The sequence below is a fragment of the Dipodomys ordii genome, unplaced genomic scaffold (genome assembly GCF_000151885.1).
Source record: "Dipodomys ordii isolate 6190 unplaced genomic scaffold, Dord_2.0 Scaffold271, whole genome shotgun sequence".
Taxonomy (NCBI): domain Eukaryota; kingdom Metazoa; phylum Chordata; class Mammalia; order Rodentia; family Heteromyidae; genus Dipodomys; species Dipodomys ordii.
The window spans coordinates 233255-253307 of record NW_012267487.1 but is presented as its reverse complement, the minus strand read 5'-3'; the positions used below and the strand labels follow the sequence as shown (position 1 = coordinate 253307).

Genomic DNA, 20053 nt, shown 5'->3' with positions numbered 1-20053 from the left:
CATCGAGTTTGGAGAAGTTAGCAGAATATCACCCTTTGGGGCCAGCCGATGGCCTTGTTACATATTCAAACCTTGGACCTATGAAACAAAGGGAAACCCCTAACATAGTTTAAGCAGGAGGCTGCCTTGCATTTCAAAAGCTCCCTCTGGCTGCCATAAAGAGAATCAACTAGAGATTCATGAGTGAATGGGTTGTTCCTGGGAGTACCCATGGAGGGAGAAGGTTGGTAGTGGCATGCTCTGAGGTATTAAGGAGATACAAAGAGAAATGGGTAGAGGTTAACAGGAAAGATAGGAAAGCAGATGTTAAGCTCCATTGTATTTCTGCCTTGAGTGGTCCATGGTTCCAATCATGTAATGGGAATATGAAGGAGAACTGAGTCTGAGGAATGAGGTCCTGGGTTTAACTGTGAACTAGATAAGTTAAAGATAGCTTTTGAGATAGCCAAGTGGGATGTCATAAAGGTGACAGAAGCTGGGGCAGCTAGGAGTTGTTTTATCTTTAATGGCTTTTCTTTTCTTTCTCATAGAATCATTCGGACCAAAGTGCAGCAACCATTTAACCTCCCCATGGACAGTTGTGTGGCCACCAAGTCCTTGAGCCCAGGACACACATTGAGTGAGTATTGAGGGACTCAGACATAAATACCCTATCTAAGGCCTCACAAACAGAGACATACAAACAGACCTATTCAATCATGTGTATACTTGTAAGCTTGTGCCTGGACTGAGTTGAGATGCTAAGATGAAGCCTAGCCAATTTCCACAGAAGATGCATTGAGATGTGGAGAAGTTGAAACATCACACAACAGCAATTCTAAAGCCTTTCTACTAACAGGCCCTGGGGAGGAATAACCTCCAACCTGTCCAGGCCATGGTGGCAGCAGGTGCTGTGAGGAGGGGTCGCCCTCATATCCTGATTAATCCCCTCCTTTTTATCCCTCTGCAGTCCCCAGTTCAGCTGTAACACCACCAGAATCACCACAATCAGATTCTTTGGGCTCAACCTACTCCATCAATGGACTTCTGGGAATTGCTCAGCCTGGTAGTGACAGCAAGAGAAAGATGGATGACAGTGAGTACTGAAGGGGGACAGGAAGGTCGGGTGTAGGAGGGAAATTTCAGATTTTTGATGGGGAGAAATGCTTTTCCCTTCCTGGCTTAGTACTTAGTAGGGTTCTGCTACTCCTCAATGGCAGTAGTCACATGCCCTAGTATCTTCATTGTCCCAGTCAGCACAGAACCTGAACTTTTCCTCACTCTTCAGCCTGTCTGTTCCTCTGCTATAACCTAGGGAATGGGTAGGGGGTTCATCTGAAAGCTTTCTCCATGCTACGGGGTACCAGGTGACCAGGACAGCTGCCGGCTGAGCATTGACTCACAGAGTAGCAGCAGTGGGCCCCGAAAGCACCTTCGCACCGACGCCTTCAGTCAGCACCACCTGGAGCCTCTTGAGTGCCCCTTTGAGCGACAGCATTACTCAGAGGCCTATGCCTCCCCCAGCCACACCAAAGGCGAGCAGGTAAGGATGTGGGCTGCGGAAGGTAAGCAGGGGTGGGCAAGGCCTAGAGTAAGGCATTCTTTCAGGCCCCATAAAGTTGCCTCTTATGGGGTTGGGACCCAGGCTTCATGCTTCATGCAACCAGACATGAGGCCCTGTATCTTCCTCTTCTCCCAATCTTCTTTCCTTCCCTCAAACAACCTGAACCTGGCCCTTTCACTGAAGGGCAACATAACTTGCTGGCCCTGTTCCTTTGTCATCAATGGATTTCCCAGATCAGAAGGCAAGACCACCCCAACTATAGTATGGAAGCTTGAAAGTCTTCCAGTGACTATGTCAACACAACTCCCAGCCCAAACTCTGCTTCCCTGGCACAGCCCAGATTCTGTGTTACTCAGTCCCCAAGCACGCCATGCTCGTTCATGCCTCTCTGCCCTTGGGCCAGCTGCTCTCCTCACAGCATGCCTTTCCTCCCACTTCTCTGCCTGGAAAAATACCAGTTAGCTTTTGTGACTCAGCTCAATTATCCCGAATGCAAATTTGTCCCTGCCTATCAGCTGTAATGCTTCCCCCTTGTGTCTGTGATTCTTCATGACCTACAGGTGTCTCTCAGTGCCTTCCAATGGTGCATCATAAAAATCTAGTGGATAGAAGGGTAAAGACAGGGAAGTCTCTTGAGAGAATTTTTGAGACTCTTTGAGAGACATTTTTATCTGTAGCACTTGATATTGTACATCTCTCTATCATCTATCCATCCATCTATCATATCTTTTTATTATTTATATATCTATCCTTCTAAACATATCCAACTATATCTATCCATCTGTTCTATCTATATATCTATCTATCCATCTATCTATCTATCTATGTATCTATCTATCTTGCTTCACTGAGATCAAACTCATGGCCTCATGCTAGGCAAGGCCTCTCCTGCTGAGCTACATTTGAAATCCAGTGCCCCTCTTTTAATAGCTACTCAATAAAGCATATCAAATGAATGTACAAATGAAGAAGTTGAGAAATCCAGAACAATAAATCACAAGCTGCAGGCAAGTTTTCTTTCCAGTGCTCAGGACAGGTAAAATGGATTACAATTGGTTGACATCTATGAAAAGCTGACAGAGATGTAAGAGGTCCCACCCTGAGGCCAACAAAGACTACAAAGCTGACAGCCACTGAATTCAGTTCATTATTATCTGTCAAGAGTTTCAGTATCTGTCCCCCTCAGTGCACCAAGTCAACAAGCTGAGGAGTATCTTCAGGGTGAACTCTATTGCCCCTTTCTGCTAACACTATAAGTGAGGCAAACCTATATATACATTTGGCGGGGGAGGGGGAGGGCAGGCTAGACAGCCTTGATGCTGTCCATGAGCCTCTTTGTGCTCAAGGCTAGCATTCTACCACTTGAGCCACAATGCCACTCTGGTTTTTTCTGAGTGGTTTATTGGAGATAAGAGTCTCTCAGACTTTTCTGCCCAGGCTGTCTTCGAACCATGATCCTCCTGAGTAGCTAGGATTACAGGTATGAGACTCTAGCACATCTTTAAAATCTGTAGACAATGTCAATAATCAGCTGAATTGACTACCAGTGACTGGCTTGGCTTCTGGCCCCATGCCAGCCCCCTGTAGCTGGGCAAGCAATCTGTTAGCCATTTTTATCAGCCTTAGCTGTGACAACTATGAAGAATACAAGGAAAGCTGGCCATCAACAGACCTGGGGAATGTGCCTGAGTGTTCATCCTTAAGCCCATGACTGGTTCTTGGAGGGAAATAAGTGTTCAATGGTAGGCCTGCAGGAAGCCCACTCCATGGAATAAGTCTATAAAACCCAGTGTACCCACATCAGACCCTCTGGGGGAGTAAATAAAGCCTACTGAGGTGACCCTGGATACCTGCTGCATCCCAGAGCCATTTCCTGGTTCTATCAGTAAGCTCTCAAAGGACCCTTCTTGGTTTCAGGAGGCCCTGTGCTATGCTGGCACATATACAAGGGGAATCCTGGAATGAGAGACTCAGATCTAGACCAGACCTTGCAGAGATCTTAGTCCAGCTTTTCTATTTGTGTGGAGATAGCCAAGGACCAAGAGGCATAGAGAGGACTTAGAGAAACAGATGGTTGAAAATGCCAGCCCTGGTTTTATCAAGCAGGTCAGTTATTATCTGTGTTGATATGGAGTTTCATGTATATTCTAATTTAAAGACCAAATGAAATAAAGACATTTGAAAACAATTTGAATTTCTCCAACCATTCAGACTATAAAATAGGAAATAGATGCCCAGGACAGTGTCCATTAACAACTGGTTGTGAGAAGCAGAAAGAAGCCAGACAAAGTCAGAGCCCTTGTCTTTCCTGCCTTTGGTGAGTGAGTGTACTGCCAGAGTACACTGTTTTGTCTCACCTGGGCATGGGAAAGCCCTCTGACTTGAAAGCCACCAGAAGAAACACAGATATGCATACTTGATCTTAGCACTCTGTCTTCTTGATGAAGACAGATACTTCTTGTTTGGAAAACTGATTAAGATGTTCAACAGCTACATCATGTGGTCATTTGTGGTTGCTATTTTACTACCAGACATAATTGGAGTCCATATAGTTCTTTGTGTATTATACAAACCCATCCAGAGTCAGATCAACAGAATAAAAATTTTATGATAGAGCTGAGTGCTGGTGGCTCACGCCTATACTCCTAGGTACTCAGGAGGCTGAGATAGAAGGATCAATGTTCAAAGCCAACCCAGGCAGGAAAGTCTATGAGACTCCTATCTCCACTAAACTACCTAAAAATCAGAAGTGTAGGTATGGCTCAAGGGGTGGAGCACTAACCTTGAACAAAAGAAGCTCAAGGATAGTACCTAGGTCCTGAGTTCAAGCCCTAAGACTGGGAAAAAAAATTATAGAGATCAAGAATTTGGCAGCCTCTGCCTCTTTTCACCATCCTAAAGTCCTATGATCCTATACCTGTCATCACTATTTATGAGTACCTATTTCTATTGTTACCAAGTCCTATGTTCTAAGTACTTTATAAAAGTACTGAATATAAAATCCCACTTAATCTTTACATTAGTATTATAATCTCCAGTCTAAGATCCCCATTATTACAGGTGAGATAAACCAAGACTCTAAGAAGACAGGTAGACTCATGCTACCATTGCAGAATCAGAGATCTAACTCAAGTTCTGAACATTGTGCCCCTGCCACCAATTCAAGTTCAATCCCAGAAAAATAAAACACTAGAATGTTTAAACCACTGAAATTTGCAGCAGCATCAATTTATTCTTTACTATATAGATTTCTTTTTCTTACTGAACTGCCTAAATTTTGGCATAAAAATATTTTTATACCAAGCCAACACATTCATATAGCATTTAAAATTGTTCTTGCATTCTCTAGAAATTAGGTATTTGCTTAGTTTCATTCAGTCAAGCAACTCCATCCTGTCTCTAAGTGGACCTCCTCAGAAGGAATGCAACCAGAGCACTATTTAGTCTGTAATTGCTGCTACAGGCTGATGATGCCCTGGTGGCCTCTAGAATTGAATACAGCTTCCAAAAGTGCCCAGCATGCAAACAGAAAGTGCTGTGGCTCCTAGGAGAGCCTTGCTCAATAGAAATCACTGAAAGTCTTTATCTTTAGTAACACACTTATGCAACTATGCAACATTCTTCAATTTCTGTTTTGTACAATATTTTATACACTGAATTTATAATGTGTGTGATCTCATGTGAGCAATGGATGTTTTCTGATCCTTCCTGATGGAAGAGTCATGAGGAAGAAGGAATGTATTTATGCTTTTAATTGAACAAGTTCCATTTTGAAGGAGAAACTTAGGCTATAACCATGCATACACATTGGGGAAAGACAGTAGGAATCTACAATGAGTTGTTATTGAAACCCCCTCTCCAAGTTCTTTTTTCCATATATATTTTTATTGTAAAAATACTGTACAGAAGACTTACAGTTACATGAGTAGGGTAATGAGTACATTTCCTGTCAAACATTGTTACCTCCTCCTTTGTTCTTCCCCTATCATCCCTTCCCTCTCCACCTCCCCCACTTCTCCCTCCCCACCCCCAAAATTGTAAAGTTCATTTTCAACATAGTGTCTTGTACATCTCATTGCTACAATGGGTCAGCCTATAACCTTATTTAAACATTTTGTTATATCCCTTCCCCTCCCCAAATTATAAAAATGTATATACAAGATGCAGGACACCGGAATCAGATACAGTGAAAACAGGAGTTATACTGTGGGGGAAGAACATACAAAAGAATCACATAGTGCATTATAAGTACATTAAAAACAATAGCAAGCAAGAAAAAAAACACTTGTGTCCCTGTCTTGAGGTTCATTTCACTTAACATCATCTTTTATGATTATATGTACATAGCTTTTGACCTTTTTTGCTTGTCCTGGACATGTACTAGTTATTGCAAATAAGGGAAACCATGGGACATATGTTTCTTTTGGCCTGGTTACTTCACTTAATATAATTTTTCCCAAGTTTTTCCATTTCCTAATGAATCTCCCCAAGTTCTTGATAAGAGTTTTTCAAATAAAATTAACCCCAACTATCTTCCAAGCTAACCTGAATGCTTCTATTTGCTTGAATATTATATATATATATGTATATATACACATATATGTATATGTGTGTATATGTAGAGAGAGAGAGAGAGAGAGATGAAACCCACCTGTTCTGTGGAACAGAACACCCATGTCAGCATTTTGAAGTTCCTATTTCAATAGACAAAGCTTGAACATCACAGTCTGAGGTTTAGACACTCAGTGTATGATACATACATAATCTTACAGGTCTAAGCCATACAGATGCTGGGGAAACTTGGTAAGAATGACAAAGGGAAGGCCCAAAAGTCAGCTTTTTGCAAATGTAAGAAGTTATCCTTGCCATCAGGTTAGAAGTTGACAGCAGAAACAATCAAATCTGAATCCTAGCTCCATTCCAGAGTGGAGGGGCATGAGTGTCTTCACTCCTTGAACCTGCATTTATGATCTGGAAAGAATAAATTAACAGTACAATGAAGGACTCCAGCCTATGGGTTGCCTGTTTTGGCCCTTAGCTGTGTCCTATACTCTAGAACTAAGCCATATGAAAAGCTGAGGAAGGAGACCAGCATCCATCCAAGACTCTATATCATACCTGGCCTCCCATTTGACCTTGAATTGTAGAACCTGAAAGGAGAAGCCCTAAGCCAACAACAGAACAGTAAGAGAATCCAAATGTATGAGTCACGCCAAGTAGAGCTCAGGCTGAAAAGGATGGGGGCAAAGAGCAATGGAAACTTTCCTGGGGAAATTACCACCACCAAGTCCAAAGATGGGTCATAGGCTCTGTAGGAAGGCTAGCTTGCCCAGGTGCCTCTGTCCTGTTGACTTTTCTTTATTCCCCAGGGCCTCTACCCACTGCCCTTGCTCAACAGTGCCCTGGATGATGGGAAGGCTACTCTGACTCCCTCCAATACACCCTTGGGGCGCAACCTCTCAACACACCAGACCTACCCTGTGGTGGCAGGTAGGATTCCTGGGCCAACTGGACCCAGCTATGAAAAGTGGGCTGGAAAGGAGGGGAAGGCAAAGGTGGCTGGCTGGCAGAAGGAAGGTGACAGGTGCTTGCCTGGAGAAGAGTGGCGGGTTATGCTGTCTGGGCCTCAGAGTGAGGCAAAGGGGTTGGCCTTGGCCTCTTGGGTTCGGTCCTTCGGGTACACACGTTTCTCAGTCTACACTGGTGGCAGAAGGCACCTGACAGGGAGGTAGAGCATCGGGCTCCCACCTCATTCACCCTGAGGAACACCACGCAACCCTGGCTACTCCCCACTCTACCCCATCCCAGACCCAGACTCCAAGAGCAGCCAGGCCTCCCTACTCCCAAGCCACCGCTCAATCCCTCCCACATCTCATGGCTTGATTTGTGCATGTTCCCGCCCCATCATCTCACACCCCTCTCTCCTTGTTGTCTCCCTCCCTCCAGCAGATCCTCATTCACCCTTCGCCATAAAGCAGGAAACCCCGGAGCTATCCAGTTCTAGCTCCACCCCTTCCTCTTTATCTAGCTCCGCCTTTTTGGATCTGCAGCAAGTCGGCTGTGGGGGCCCAGCCGGGGCCTCGGTCCCGCCCTTCAATGCATTTCCCCATGCTGCCTCCGTGTACGGGCAGTTCACGGGCCAGGCCCTCCTCTCAGGTATGACTGGGAGGTCCCTCAAGGATTCTCAGGTATTGCAAGGGGAGGGAGGGAGGTCATCAGGGTCAGCCAAAGTCCCTTGGTTTGGGTCGAGCCTGGCTTTGGTCCCAAACTTGCCCAGCATCATACTATTCCCTAACTCCTCCAGGACTTTTTGGAGCTGCCAATGCCAAAGGGTAGTTCTCCATGTTGAGAAAGACAGGTGGCAACGGAAAGTGAGGTTTATTACTACATGAAATGACAGGTATCCTAAGGTAAGGAACCAAGAGAGAATGCCAACTAGATGTCTCTTCCTTTGAGAACTGTCTCCAAAGATGCAGGTTTCTAGTGCCAAAGGGTATTCTCCCTGTCTATTGCTCCCCAACCCAACCATCTTGAGATACTGGAGCAAAGACCAGGGGAAGGTGGAGCAGGAAGAACTGGTACAGAGACAACCCACAGTCACAAGGCACCTTGAAGTGAAAGTGTTTACAGAAGCCAGGTAACCCAGTGAAGAGCTACTCTCTTTGAGGTAGAGAACCCTGCCCCCAGAAAACTCTGGGACTTGAACCAGGAAAACAGAACTAGGAAAACACCATCTTGCCAGCCCAGAAGGACCACAGGTCCTTTGATTCAAGGTCATAGGTCCATTCTTAAAACTGACTGCAATTCCTGTGTAGCATCTGGGATTTTTAAAAAATGTCATATGCATACCTGCATCTATGCAGGAAGTATTATGATGAAGATGGACACCCAGTGTGGGGGGCAGAGAGGCAGTGTTTAAGGATCTGAGACAAGGTAGGGGAAGTTGACTCAGAAATTGAAATCTCAACAGTATAAAGTCAGCAGCAGAGTTATTTTGACCAAAGTGATTAAAAGAGAAAAACCTGTAAAGAAAATGGGATGCAGGGCTGGGGAGGTGGCTCAGTGGTAGAGCGCTTGCCTTGCATGCATGAGACCCTGGGTTCTATTCCTCAGCACCATATAAGCAAAAAGAAAAAAAAGCTGGAAGTGGCGCTGTGGCTCAAGTGATAGAGTGCTAGCCTTGAGCTGAAGAGCTGAGGGACAGCGCCCAGGCCAAGAGTTCAAGCCCCACGACCAGACCCAAAAAAATGGGATGCAGAGAGGGAAGGGCAATGCCTGCTGGGAAGGACAGCTTGGATTGTGGGGCATACTTGTGTGTCTTGTGGAAATGGTCTGGGCCCTGAGGTGAACCAAGTCAGAGGTGAACGTTTGGATGAAGCACATGATGTCAAAAGCAGTTTTTAAATTAGTGTGTAGACTGAGAAAGAGGACAGATAGCAGCTGGGAACTGGGAGGTAGATCAGAACAACAGACAGGGTCTATGACATAAAGTTCTATTGAAACAGTCCAGGCAAACTCTGACCCTGAGGCCCAAATTTCTCACTATCATCCTTTTAAGGCTGCAGGATTCCCTGTCAACATGCAATCAATCAGAGTTAATGTATCCAATATCTTATCAGCTGTTAATTTAGTGAACATGCTCGTTCTGCAAGGCAGCTGCAGGATTGGGAGGTCATCCAACCTATAAGACAAAGCAACTAGCAGTAGATACCAGGTAGTCATCCAGACATCAAGCAGCCAAATATACAGCATCAGCAAGTTCTCAGCCATATGACCCCAAATCAGGCCTCTAGAATGCTAAAGGGTAGGTTGAAGCAACCATGTAGACTAGCCACAGCATTGGAGATTCAGCATAGAGGCCAGGAGGCTGAGTACCCTGGAATAGAGAGAGTAGGGTCCAGATAAGTATCCAGCAAGCAAGCCAAAGCTATAGTTCACAGCCAAGCCTAGTTCTCTAGCTCAAGGCTGATGATAGCTAGTGTCCATGATGAGTTCAGGACATCAGCCCTAGAGCTCCTTCCAGACTGGCCACCTGCCTGATACCATTGATCAAGATTGAACGTAACTACTTAGTATATAGCTAAGCTCTGGTGGGAGGGCTAGGAGGAAATGCTAGGATGAGGAAAACTAGGAAGGGAATGAGCTCAAGAGCCTGGGGGCTATAAATCCACCTATATAAGGGAGAGAATTACATTTGAAATAAGAGAAAGGAAGCAGAGACAAAATTATTCTGGGAAAATGTTGCAATCAAGGGGAAAGGAAGAAGGATCCTGGTTAGTTTTATTTCATAATTAGTTCTAACCTATATGAACCTTTCTAGCTCTTCTCTGCTGTGTGACCCCATCAAAACCTTCCTCCCATACCCTGAAACCCCTTTAACCTGCTTCCTATTTCTATGTCATTTTTCTTAGTTCAGTTGAGTAACTGACTTTCTGAGGCTCAATTTATCCCAGTCAGTCAAGAAAGTGGAAACCATAGAGTTTGAGGAATAGTGAAATTCACCTAAGATTGCTGACAGTCCCCTTCAGATATTCCAAGGCAGATTCCCATACATGGGTCACAACTGTGACATCAAGGCTGGCCTTTTTCTGGCTGCTACAAGATTGACTCCAACTCAGGTCATCAGAAAGTTTGGAGAAAGTTAGGTTTTATCATCAAAGAGTCTAGTATCCTCCTCCATTCTTTTGTACAAATTATATTTAGGCATGTCAAAGAGATTTCTGGGTTGCCATAAATTCTCCTTGCTAAGATAAGAATTGAAAAATGGCTACATAGAGGGCAGACATCAAAGGGGACAGATGAAATAGTCTGAAACACCTCTACCCTCTGAATTCCTCTAGCTAATGGCTTTCTGGTCCTGATCTCTACCATTTAGAATATTTGCCAATAGATCTGGGTGCTTTAGTTTTCTTAGGGAATCCTACTTCACAACCTATTAACTTGGTCCTAGGCCTCAGTTAACTTCTTTTAAAAATGCCTACACAGGAAATGTCTATGAATACAGAGGAGATGGAATTACCCCAGCAAGGGTAAATTCATGATAAAGAGCTTCAATAAACTAAGAAGTAGGACTTTTAGACCATGATGATGTATCTCCAACCCACATCTTCTATAGTCTTGTTTCCAAGAAAGGTACAAGTCTCTTGGCTTTCTGGGGGAAAAAAACACATTTTTTCAGTGCTAGGGTTAGCTGGACAAGTATGCTACCACCAACTTTAGCCCAATAAATCATTTTTTTAAGGAATTGGAGTAGAGAGTCTTAAGACAGCTATGGTAGCAGTTTAGGTGAGAGCTATCATGGAGAAAACTCTACTAGTAGTTTTTAATAGGAAAACCAGGTATTTTTATTTATTTGTTTCTTTTTTGTTTTTGTTTGTTTGTTTGTTTTTGTACCAGTCCTGGGGCTTGCACTCAGAGACTGGGTACTGTCTCTGAGCTTTTTTGCTCAAAGATAGCACTCTAGCCTCAGCTCTACTTTTGGATTTTTGGTGATTAATTTGAGCTAAGAGTCTCATGGGCTTTCCTGACTGACTTCAAACTGTGATCTTCAGATCTGGGCCTTCTAAGTATCTAGGTTTACAGGTATGAGCCACTGGTGCCTGGCAGGACAAGGTTTTATAAAGAGAAATATTTAGGATTTTTCTCCAGTCATTTGATTCAGAAATTTACCCTGCTTTGAGAAAATCACATCGTTGATACCAGAATATAAGGAGAGAAGACCAATGATTTCCATTTGTAAGAACAATGTTGGGATTGAAGCACATGGGGTAGGATCCCAGTGGATACCATAGATTACATTGTGGCCTAAAATGAGTACGTGTTCTGGAACTCTGCCTACTAAGCAACATAGCTCAGGAAGCTGCAGGATCAGGTGATGGAAAGTGACAGGATGAGGACAGGAGGGAGAGGAGAGTGGCTGCCAGCGCTGAAGGAGCCCAGGAACATACTAGACCAGCACTAGCAAGTGACTGTCTTGAGAACCAAGACTCATCTCCCATCACCCTTCCCCTAATCACAAGAGATACAGAGACTGCCTCTGAATCCTTCTCAATACAAGGAAGCCTCTACCAAAGAAAGTAATATGAACCCAAATTACAGGTTCTCATCCTAAATCTCCTCCTGTGTCATGGAGAAATTCAGTGATTTGTCTTCCATAATCTGGCCTGATCTAGAGTTCCTCCTCTCCCCTGTCCCCTAGAAGTAGAAGGAAAGAAGAAAAAAGAAACTATTAGATCTGAGTCACTGTTCTCTTTCACCTCTCCCTGCCATGGCATCCATCCACCCCCTGTACCCTGAATTCCTGTTCTTAGAAACTTCAGATCACTCCTTCCCTCTCTTGACTGGCCAGGTGATTCATCTAGGATCAAGGGGACTGAGTTTGAGAGCTGAACACAGTATGGTCTTCTTCACATGTTCAGTAGTTACTGTGGTCTATCTTCTTTCTAATTCTCCCTCTCCCTCTAAATATATCAAAATTCTCTCTTCCATATTTATGTTTTCATGCCTTTCTGGGTTTTCCTGATGATCCTGTGTTATGTGAACAGAAGTGTAGAATTTCAATGGGTTCTATCCTGTTTGGTGCAGTACCAACTATGCCTGGAACCTTCAGTAGAAATCAAATAGAAGGTGGTGTTCAGATGTTTCAAAACTCCATACCATTTAAAATAAGAACACTGAAAACTCATTCTAAAGAGGATTTATTCTGTAAGGGCTCCACTAACATAATCAGTTCTAAAATGTATCCATTGCATTAATCAATGTATATCTGAAGCATGAAACTCTGGGTTTGAATCATGCTGATAACCTCAGAGTAATAATAAGGTATGTAAGGTACTCTCATTCTCACCCCCCACCTATCATTTTGCATGTGAAGAAATGGTACATAAGTGGATAGTCAAAGGGTACACAGAAAATGAACATCTCTATGGCTATATCTCCCTGGACTCACCTGATCTTGGAAGCTAAGCCAGATTGTGCATAGTTAGTATTTAGATGGAAGAAAGTTAGAAAGTTAGCCAGAAAAGCAGGATGAAGACCACAGATCCTCTAATTCCTATACTCTTTCTGAGAGGGGGGGGGGAAGGAAGTCGAAGAAGAGGAGGAAGAGGAGGAGGAGGAGGAGGAAAGGAGAAAACTGAAGAGACAGGTCTTTTATTGATCCCTTATCTCAGCTCCAAATGCCCTTCCCAGTCTATGCTTCATCACTTAATGCTTGGCCTAGATAGTTAGCACTTTTGTTGTCTGATGTATCCCTGAGTGCTTAGGAAAATGCACTATACATACTAGAAAAATACTTTGTACAATAAGTATTCGTTGAATGAAATAATTGTGCTGGAGAAACTACAGGAAGAGAAGCATTTTAACATTAACAACTTGTAGAGTTTCATGGGCTATACCTTCCCATCCATCATTACTGGGTACCTTCAAGGCCATGAGGTATGAAGGAGAGAATATATAGAGGGGTGGTGGATGGGAGAAAAGTGGGATGAGAAGTATCACAGAGACGGTGGCTATGGTAAGTTGATGTACTAGGCTTACAGGCAACCTATTAGTCCTAAGGGAAAAACCAGCCCCATGAAGGTGGCAGAGGTCATAATCTCAAAGAATGGTCCTTAGCTCCCACTCCCACTGAGGACATATGACAATGTCTGGAATCTAGTGGGTAGAGCTGCTCAGCATCCTGAAATTCACATGATGGTCCCGCAGCAATTAACTAGCCTAAAATGTCAATATTATTCAGATTGAGAAACTGTGTGGGCATCAGCAAGAACTAGGATGATGAAATAGCACATCATTTAAGCTGGAGCTTTTTGAGAGAAATATGACCATTATTTTATTATTAATATTTTGCCAGTATCAGAGTATGAACTCGGGGCCTTGTACTTGCTTAGCTTTCTTGTTCAGCAGACACTCTACTACTTGAGCCATTCCACCAGCTCTGCTTTTTGATGATTATGTTAGAGACAGAATCTCTGATTTTTCTGCCTAAGCTGACCTCAAACCTCAATCTTTCAGATCTAGGTCACTTGAACAGCTAGAATTACAGGCATGAGCCACTGGTACCTGGTCAAAAATAATTATTATTAATAAGCATGCTGGGACAGTTGTCACCTATTGGACAGACCTAGACAAACTAAAATCCTTAAGTGAAGCAGATTCTGGTCTGTATCCACAGAAAATAGAGATGATGAAAGAAAACATACCAGGGGTCCTGGCAGTTGGGCAGGAAGTACATGGGGAGAGGATAATCAGGTCAGGTTGGTATCCTAAATGGAGACTTTAGGCTTTCTCTTCCTGATGTGAACACATACAGCCAAGAAGATGGGGTTTAATTTCTAGAACTGCCTTGGTATCTCCAAATGTGGGTATGGCTCAAAATTATAGACAAAGGGAGATCAGTGTTTTGCTGCAAAAAAAAAAAGTTTAGAAATGTGTTTGAGACTGGGCACCAGTGGCTTATGTCTATAAACCTAGCTGCTTAGAAAACTGAGATTTGAGGATTTAGGTTCAAAGCCAGCCCAAGTACCAAAATCTAAGAGACTCTTATTTCCAATTAACCAGCCAAAAGATGGAACTAGAGGCACTGCTCAAGTGGCAGAGTGCCAGCTGTAAGTGCAAAAGCTAAATGAGAATGTGAAGTCTTGAGTTCAAGTCTCAGTACTGGCAAAAAAGAAAACAAAACAAGAAATAATGTATCTGACAGATATATAGTTCATAGTCATGTGAAAGCTACATATCTCTCATCCTTTTAGGTCAGGGACAGCCAATAGGTTTCATATCACTTGTATCTCTGATAAATTATATCCACCTAGAAGATATAGAAACCCCCTCACTGGCCCAGTGGAAAATGGTATGATGGTTGAATCAGTATCTATTCCAGGACCAAAAAAGGGAAGTAATAAGCCAGAGGGCCACACATCTGTCATCTGTTTCCAGGATCTGATTCTTGGTTCTCTTAGAACTCGTACTCTCTGAGGAAAGAGATGCTTTGAGTCAAGTGGCTTCTGGTTATTTTAGGCCATTGATGCCTATCACTATGCTGGGCAAGGGAACCAAGATTCAAAACACATATTTATGTAAATAAAACCACTAGAGACCAGAAAATAAAAGAGGACTGCACTAATAGCACTGAGAGCCCTTCTAGAGGAGACAAGGATTTGGAGAATGGGCTTGGAGGGCTTGGGAATGGCTGAAAGATTTGCTAAAGCTCGTTGAGTGAGAAGATAAGCATGGGAACCCCCTACACTGATAACTCTGTTGTATTTTTCCAGGGCGAGAGATGGTGGGGCCCACGCTACCCGGATACCCACCCCACATCCCCACCAGTGGACAGGGCAGCTATGCCTCTTCTGCCATTGCAGGCATGGTGGCAGGTAAGAGGAGGGATTGGCAGGAGAAGGAACATTATGAAAGGAAGCGTTGAAAGAAGGGGTTGGGCAAGAGAGGAAAGAGATAGGTTGAGACCTGTTCATAGGCCCAATTCATAGCTTCAATTCAAGGGCATCAAATAATGGACCAAAGAAATACTTTCTTGCAAACACCATGCGAAAATGCCCCAGTACCATTTTGGCTCTTTAACTTGCATCAGCTCAGCCTCCTTCCAAGATCATCCATATTATCCACCATGATGAAAAGGATGGGCTGGGGCAGACCTGGGTTCAATTCCAAGCTTTTACTTCTTTCTACTTTTTTCACTGACTTAGTGAATACTAATGGAGTATGTGGAGGGACTGGTCAAATAGATGAGCCATAGGTGAGACTGGTCCTCATGCAGTTGATTTAACTGATTTAACTGATGAATCTCAGTTAACCCCATCTGTAAGATCTGAATACAATGACTGACATTCTCTTTTGCATCCTCTACTCTTGCAATTCTGCATGAGATGGTTCAGGTTCTAGGTACTGAGGGTACCATAGAGTATGAATATCTCTCTATCCTCATTTGAATTGTCTGGAGCCCTACCTACCAGTCATTTGGTTTTCTTTGTCTGTAATTATCACCCAATGGTAACCTAGGAGGACAAGTTCTGGACAAATGAAGAGGATGGTGGTAGTTTCTTTGCTAAAGTCTCTTTTAGAAGCCAGATTGGAAAAACACTGGGATAGATAGAGTAGATCTTACACATTTCCACTTCACAGATAGGCCCGGGAGTGGTCTGGAGCTCACAGAAGAGGCTCTAATCTCAGGGTATGTTTGACCCCTGTGCAACCCAGGAAACAGTCTCCCTGGCTCTGGCCTAGAAACTTGTACATTCACCCAAGCCTGCTTCCCTTGGCAGGGGTTAATGTTTGCCAGCCACCCACTCTGGGTACCCTGTGCAGAGGCAGGTGGGCTGGGCTCTCCTGGGCAGAAGGAAGGGAGGGAGAGAGAATGAGGGAAGGAGGCTCTGCTCCCTGGGAACCTGCTGAGCTGGCACTTGTTGCTGCACGTTACCGTGGCAATGTGCTTAATGCAGCGTTGAAAATACAGAATACTGACTCCTCTCTCCCTCCTGGCCCCGGACTGCCTCCCTCCCTCCTTCCTCTTCTGGAGCGTGAAATGAGATTGGTCAAGATAAAAAAGGAAAAGATTCGGTTATTTTTTTAAGAGTGTGGATAATGGGGCCTCTCAATCAAAATCCCAAGCTTCAGTCTCCCCCCCCTCCCCTTCTAGTCCTTCTACCTTCCCCTGCTGCCTGCTTAGAGGAGGAGGAAGAAACATAAAGGCAAGGCTTTTCTCTTAATTATGAATCATTCCTTGAGGGCAGGCCCAGGGCAAGGGGTTCCTGAGGCCAAAAGTTGACCTGTGAGGTAGCTGAAAGGCATGGGCCTCTCATCAAAGGCCCCCAGGTTGTTTCCAGAAAGGCCTAAGCCAGAGCGACTGCAATGAAGAAACACACATACACAACTACCACACAGACTGTAAGTGGACTGCAAAAGAGAGGGGTCTTGTCTTACATAGAAGATAGCTTTCCAGTAAGTTTTCATAAGATGCAGTTCTATTCACCTGGCTCCTAGGAAAGCCTTTGTGCAAATGAATTCCTGCAGATTGTTTTTGCAGGAAAATTCTATGTCCATCTCTTACCATCCTATGGTATCCCAGTTGATAGAATGAGGACTTCCTCAATTGAAGTCAATAAATTCAAGGAGCACCAACTGCATACCTGTAGGTACATAATAATGCTTAAAGTTAGTCATATCAATGACATTCTCCAATTAATTATGGAAAGGAAGAGGTGATCATTTATTATGCCCTTTGCATGCCTGGCCTTTCATACATACTTTAGTTCCCACTTAATCCTTATCATAAGATTGGGGAAGGGTTGATGATAACTAGTTTCACAAAAAAAAAAAATAACTGGGGCTAGAAAAGTAAAATGGTATACTCAAGGTCATAACAATACTAAGTGGCAGAGGGATTCAAACACAAGCCCTTCAATTTCAAATCTGGGGATGTTTCTGCTTCACCACACTGCCCTCCCTACCCCTGATTATATCAGAAATAAAGATGCAAGTTTTGGGTAAATAGACCAAAAAGGGCCAGAACACAGTCTCTTGTCTGTTCATTCTTTGTGCCTTCAATCTCTGTCCCTCTGTTTCTGACTCTGTTTCTATCTCTGTCTCACTTTCTCCCCTACTTCTTCCTTCCCTGTCTTCTCTCCTCTACCCTTCACTCTCTTTCCCTTCCTACCTCTCCCCTTCTATTCCCTTCCTTCCCTTTCCCTCACCTCTCTTCCCCTCTCTTTTCTCCTTCTCTCTAATTCTGGCCTCCCTAATGCAGTTAACAACTCATAGCAATGCAAAACCATAATCACAGTTCCAAAGACAAGGATCCAACCAAGCATCTATCCATCCTTCTATCTACTTTTTTTTGTGTGTGTCCTGGGGTTTGACACTGCCAACATTTGCACTTGCTAGACAGGTACTTTTTCAGTAGAGTAATGGCCCTAGTCCTTTTTGCTTTCATTACTTATTGAATAGGGGCTCACTTTTGTTTAGGTTGGCCTGGTTTAGTTTTCTTACATTTCTGGACTGACAGGTACATGCCATTGTGCCCACTATGGTTGAGCTAATAATATTCCTTAACCTTTTGTCTATGCTAGCCTATGCTAACCTTTTGTCTAGCCTCAAAGTGGAAACCTCCTGATTTCTCAACCTCCTGAGTAGTTAGGATTGCAGGCATGGGCCACTACACTTGGCCTTCTATTCTATTCTGTTTTTAACCCATCTTTTCCATCTGTCTTTCTTTCTGCATGTTTATCCACCCACCTATTCTTCCCTCTCCCCTTCTATCCACCTTTCTATCCATCTTTCCATCCATCTATTCTTCTATCAATCTGCTGATTTTTTTTGGGGGGGGTCCGGTCTTGGGGCCTGAACTCTGGGCCTGGGCACTATCCCTCAGCTCTTCAGCTCAAGGCTAGTACTCTACCACTTGAGCCACAGTGCCACTTCTGGCTTTTTTTCTTTTTGCTTATGTGGTGCTGAGGAATCGAACCCAGGGTCTCATGCATGCAAGGCAAGCGCTCTACCACTGAGCCACCTTCCCAGCCACATCTGCTGATTTTCCATATATCTATCACTTCTCCTACTCATCTTTCTGACCACCTGTCTTTAATCCACATTGTATCCATCCTTATACCCTTATATCTATTTGCCACTTTTTCCTTAACACATACTAGTAAGGATCTAGTAAGGATCTGGTGGCACAGTGTATATAAGGTATGTTCCTCTTATTTACTATCTACTATTAGAAATAAATGGACAATGAACAATTTAATAAATGGGTAAGTGTAATATCAGATTGTGATAAGTATGAGAAGACAATAAAATGTGATTATGCAATAAAGAGCCACAGGGAGAAGAGATAAATGCTTTAGATTGAGTGATAAGGGAAGGTCTTTCTAATAAGTTGTTCAAAGTGGTCAGCCAAGTGATAAACTGGTGCTGACCATCCCTGGCCCAAAAGAACAACAAGTGCAAAGGCCCTAAGGCAGGAAGGAACTAATTTAGTATGATAGCACACTGAATGGAGGTGAATATTTTTGAAGAATAGAGAACAGTTGAGGAAAGGACTACAAAGTAAGATTTTGGTAGAAGCAAGGTCAACTGTTAAAATGCCACTTAGGCTTCTGAGAAAATGGATTACAGACCACCAACAGAAAGCACAGGTACCAAATAGATGATACAGTAATTCTTCCAGGAGATGCTGGTGGCACAGACTATAGAAGTAGCAATGAAGGAGGAGAAGAAAGACACTGATGAAATGTTTGGGTGGTAGATCCACAGATTTATCACAAATTTATCTGCTGATAAATTTGCTATATTGGTGAAGAGAAAATAGATGAATTGTGTTATTACTCATAGTATTGAGGCTTAAGAAAGTCGATAGACAATAAGTATACATGTGGGAGAATAGGAGAAAAAGAGTTGTAGTACATCGTAGGTCAAAATCAAGTTCTATTAGGCCATGTTAGGATATAAATACCTACTAAACTCCCATCTTACAATGTCAGTAGGCACATGATACTTCTGAAGTCAGCAAAGGACCCTGGCTAGAGTATAAGTTCCCACTATGGTACAAAGTTAATATTCATCGCCAAAGGATTAGACAAAGGAGGATATGAATGGGAATTCATAGAAAGCCTTCAAAGCAAGAGTTCTAGCATAAAAATAAACCAGCAGAGGACCCATCAAATTATGAAGCAAACTGCAAGTTGGCCTCCAGAATCATAGAGGAATAAGACTAAGAGAGCTAAGAAGTGAGAGAACTGTGGACACAAAGGTGACCATTGGAATGATCATATTAGAGATCATGGGGATTTGGTCGACATTGGTGTGATTAGAAGAAGATGGAAGATGAAGGCAGACCATGGGACAAAGAAAGAAAAAGGTAGCTAGAGAATGTGGAGTTTGGAAGGGGATTTTTAAGAATAGAAGAATTTGAAGGGCTTAATGAGTTAGAAAGCAATAGACTATTGAAACAGAAAGAGTGGATAATTGTAAGGGCTACCTGGAAAGGTGAGTGGGTAGAATTGGCCTTCCATAGGCCTAAGGACATTCCATGCTCTACGCTGTACAGAGATTGGTAGATTTGGTGGTAAGGAGATGCCACACCTAAGGGTATATACTGCCTTCAAGCCCCATTCCCTACTGTAGACTTTCATGTGGTTGAGGCAGTCAGGTATGCAATTTGTGCTGAATAAATGTATAGATGAAAGAATATATGAATAGTGACAAAGTGAGAGAGCAAACACATTGTATTTTCTATCTCTCTTCCTTGTCCTTTAAACTTGTGTTCAGTGTTAGGTAGGGTCAAATAAAAGTTCATTGCCATATAGCTAATGCAGAACTAGCCTTCTCCCAAGGATCACTGCAATGGGAGTGGAGTAAATCAGTTGTAAACAGTGGCTGTTTCCTCTGTGGGTTTTGAGCAAGTCCTGGTGTTGGACATGGGAGTCAGTTTCTAGTTCAAGCTCTAACTAAAAATATGGCCTTGGGCAAAAATCTTCCTTCTCTGCACAGCAGTTT

The 20053-nt window shown here is 43.3% G+C and overlaps 1 protein-coding gene across 9 annotated transcripts in view; it reads left to right on the top strand.

Annotated features, from left to right (window-relative positions):
- Pax8 (paired box 8) overlaps nt 1–20053 on the top strand; it is a 58161-nt gene that overhangs the window by 33042 nt on the left and 5066 nt on the right. For 2 of the 9 annotated variants that reach the window (XM_013036332.1, XM_013036329.1), the window contains 6 exons: nt 531–619; nt 950–1075; nt 1347–1522; nt 6913–7033; nt 7490–7699; nt 14815–14916. In XM_013036332.1, the coding sequence (XP_012891786.1) occupies nt 531–619; nt 950–1075; nt 1347–1522; nt 6913–7033; nt 7490–7699; nt 14815–14916 (824 nt within the window). The remainder of the gene's footprint in view (nt 1–530; nt 620–949; nt 1076–1346; nt 1523–6912; nt 7034–7489; nt 7700–14814; nt 14917–20053) is intronic. The other 7 variants (XM_013036331.1, XM_013036330.1, XM_013036334.1 and 4 more) reach the window with 4 other exon arrangements.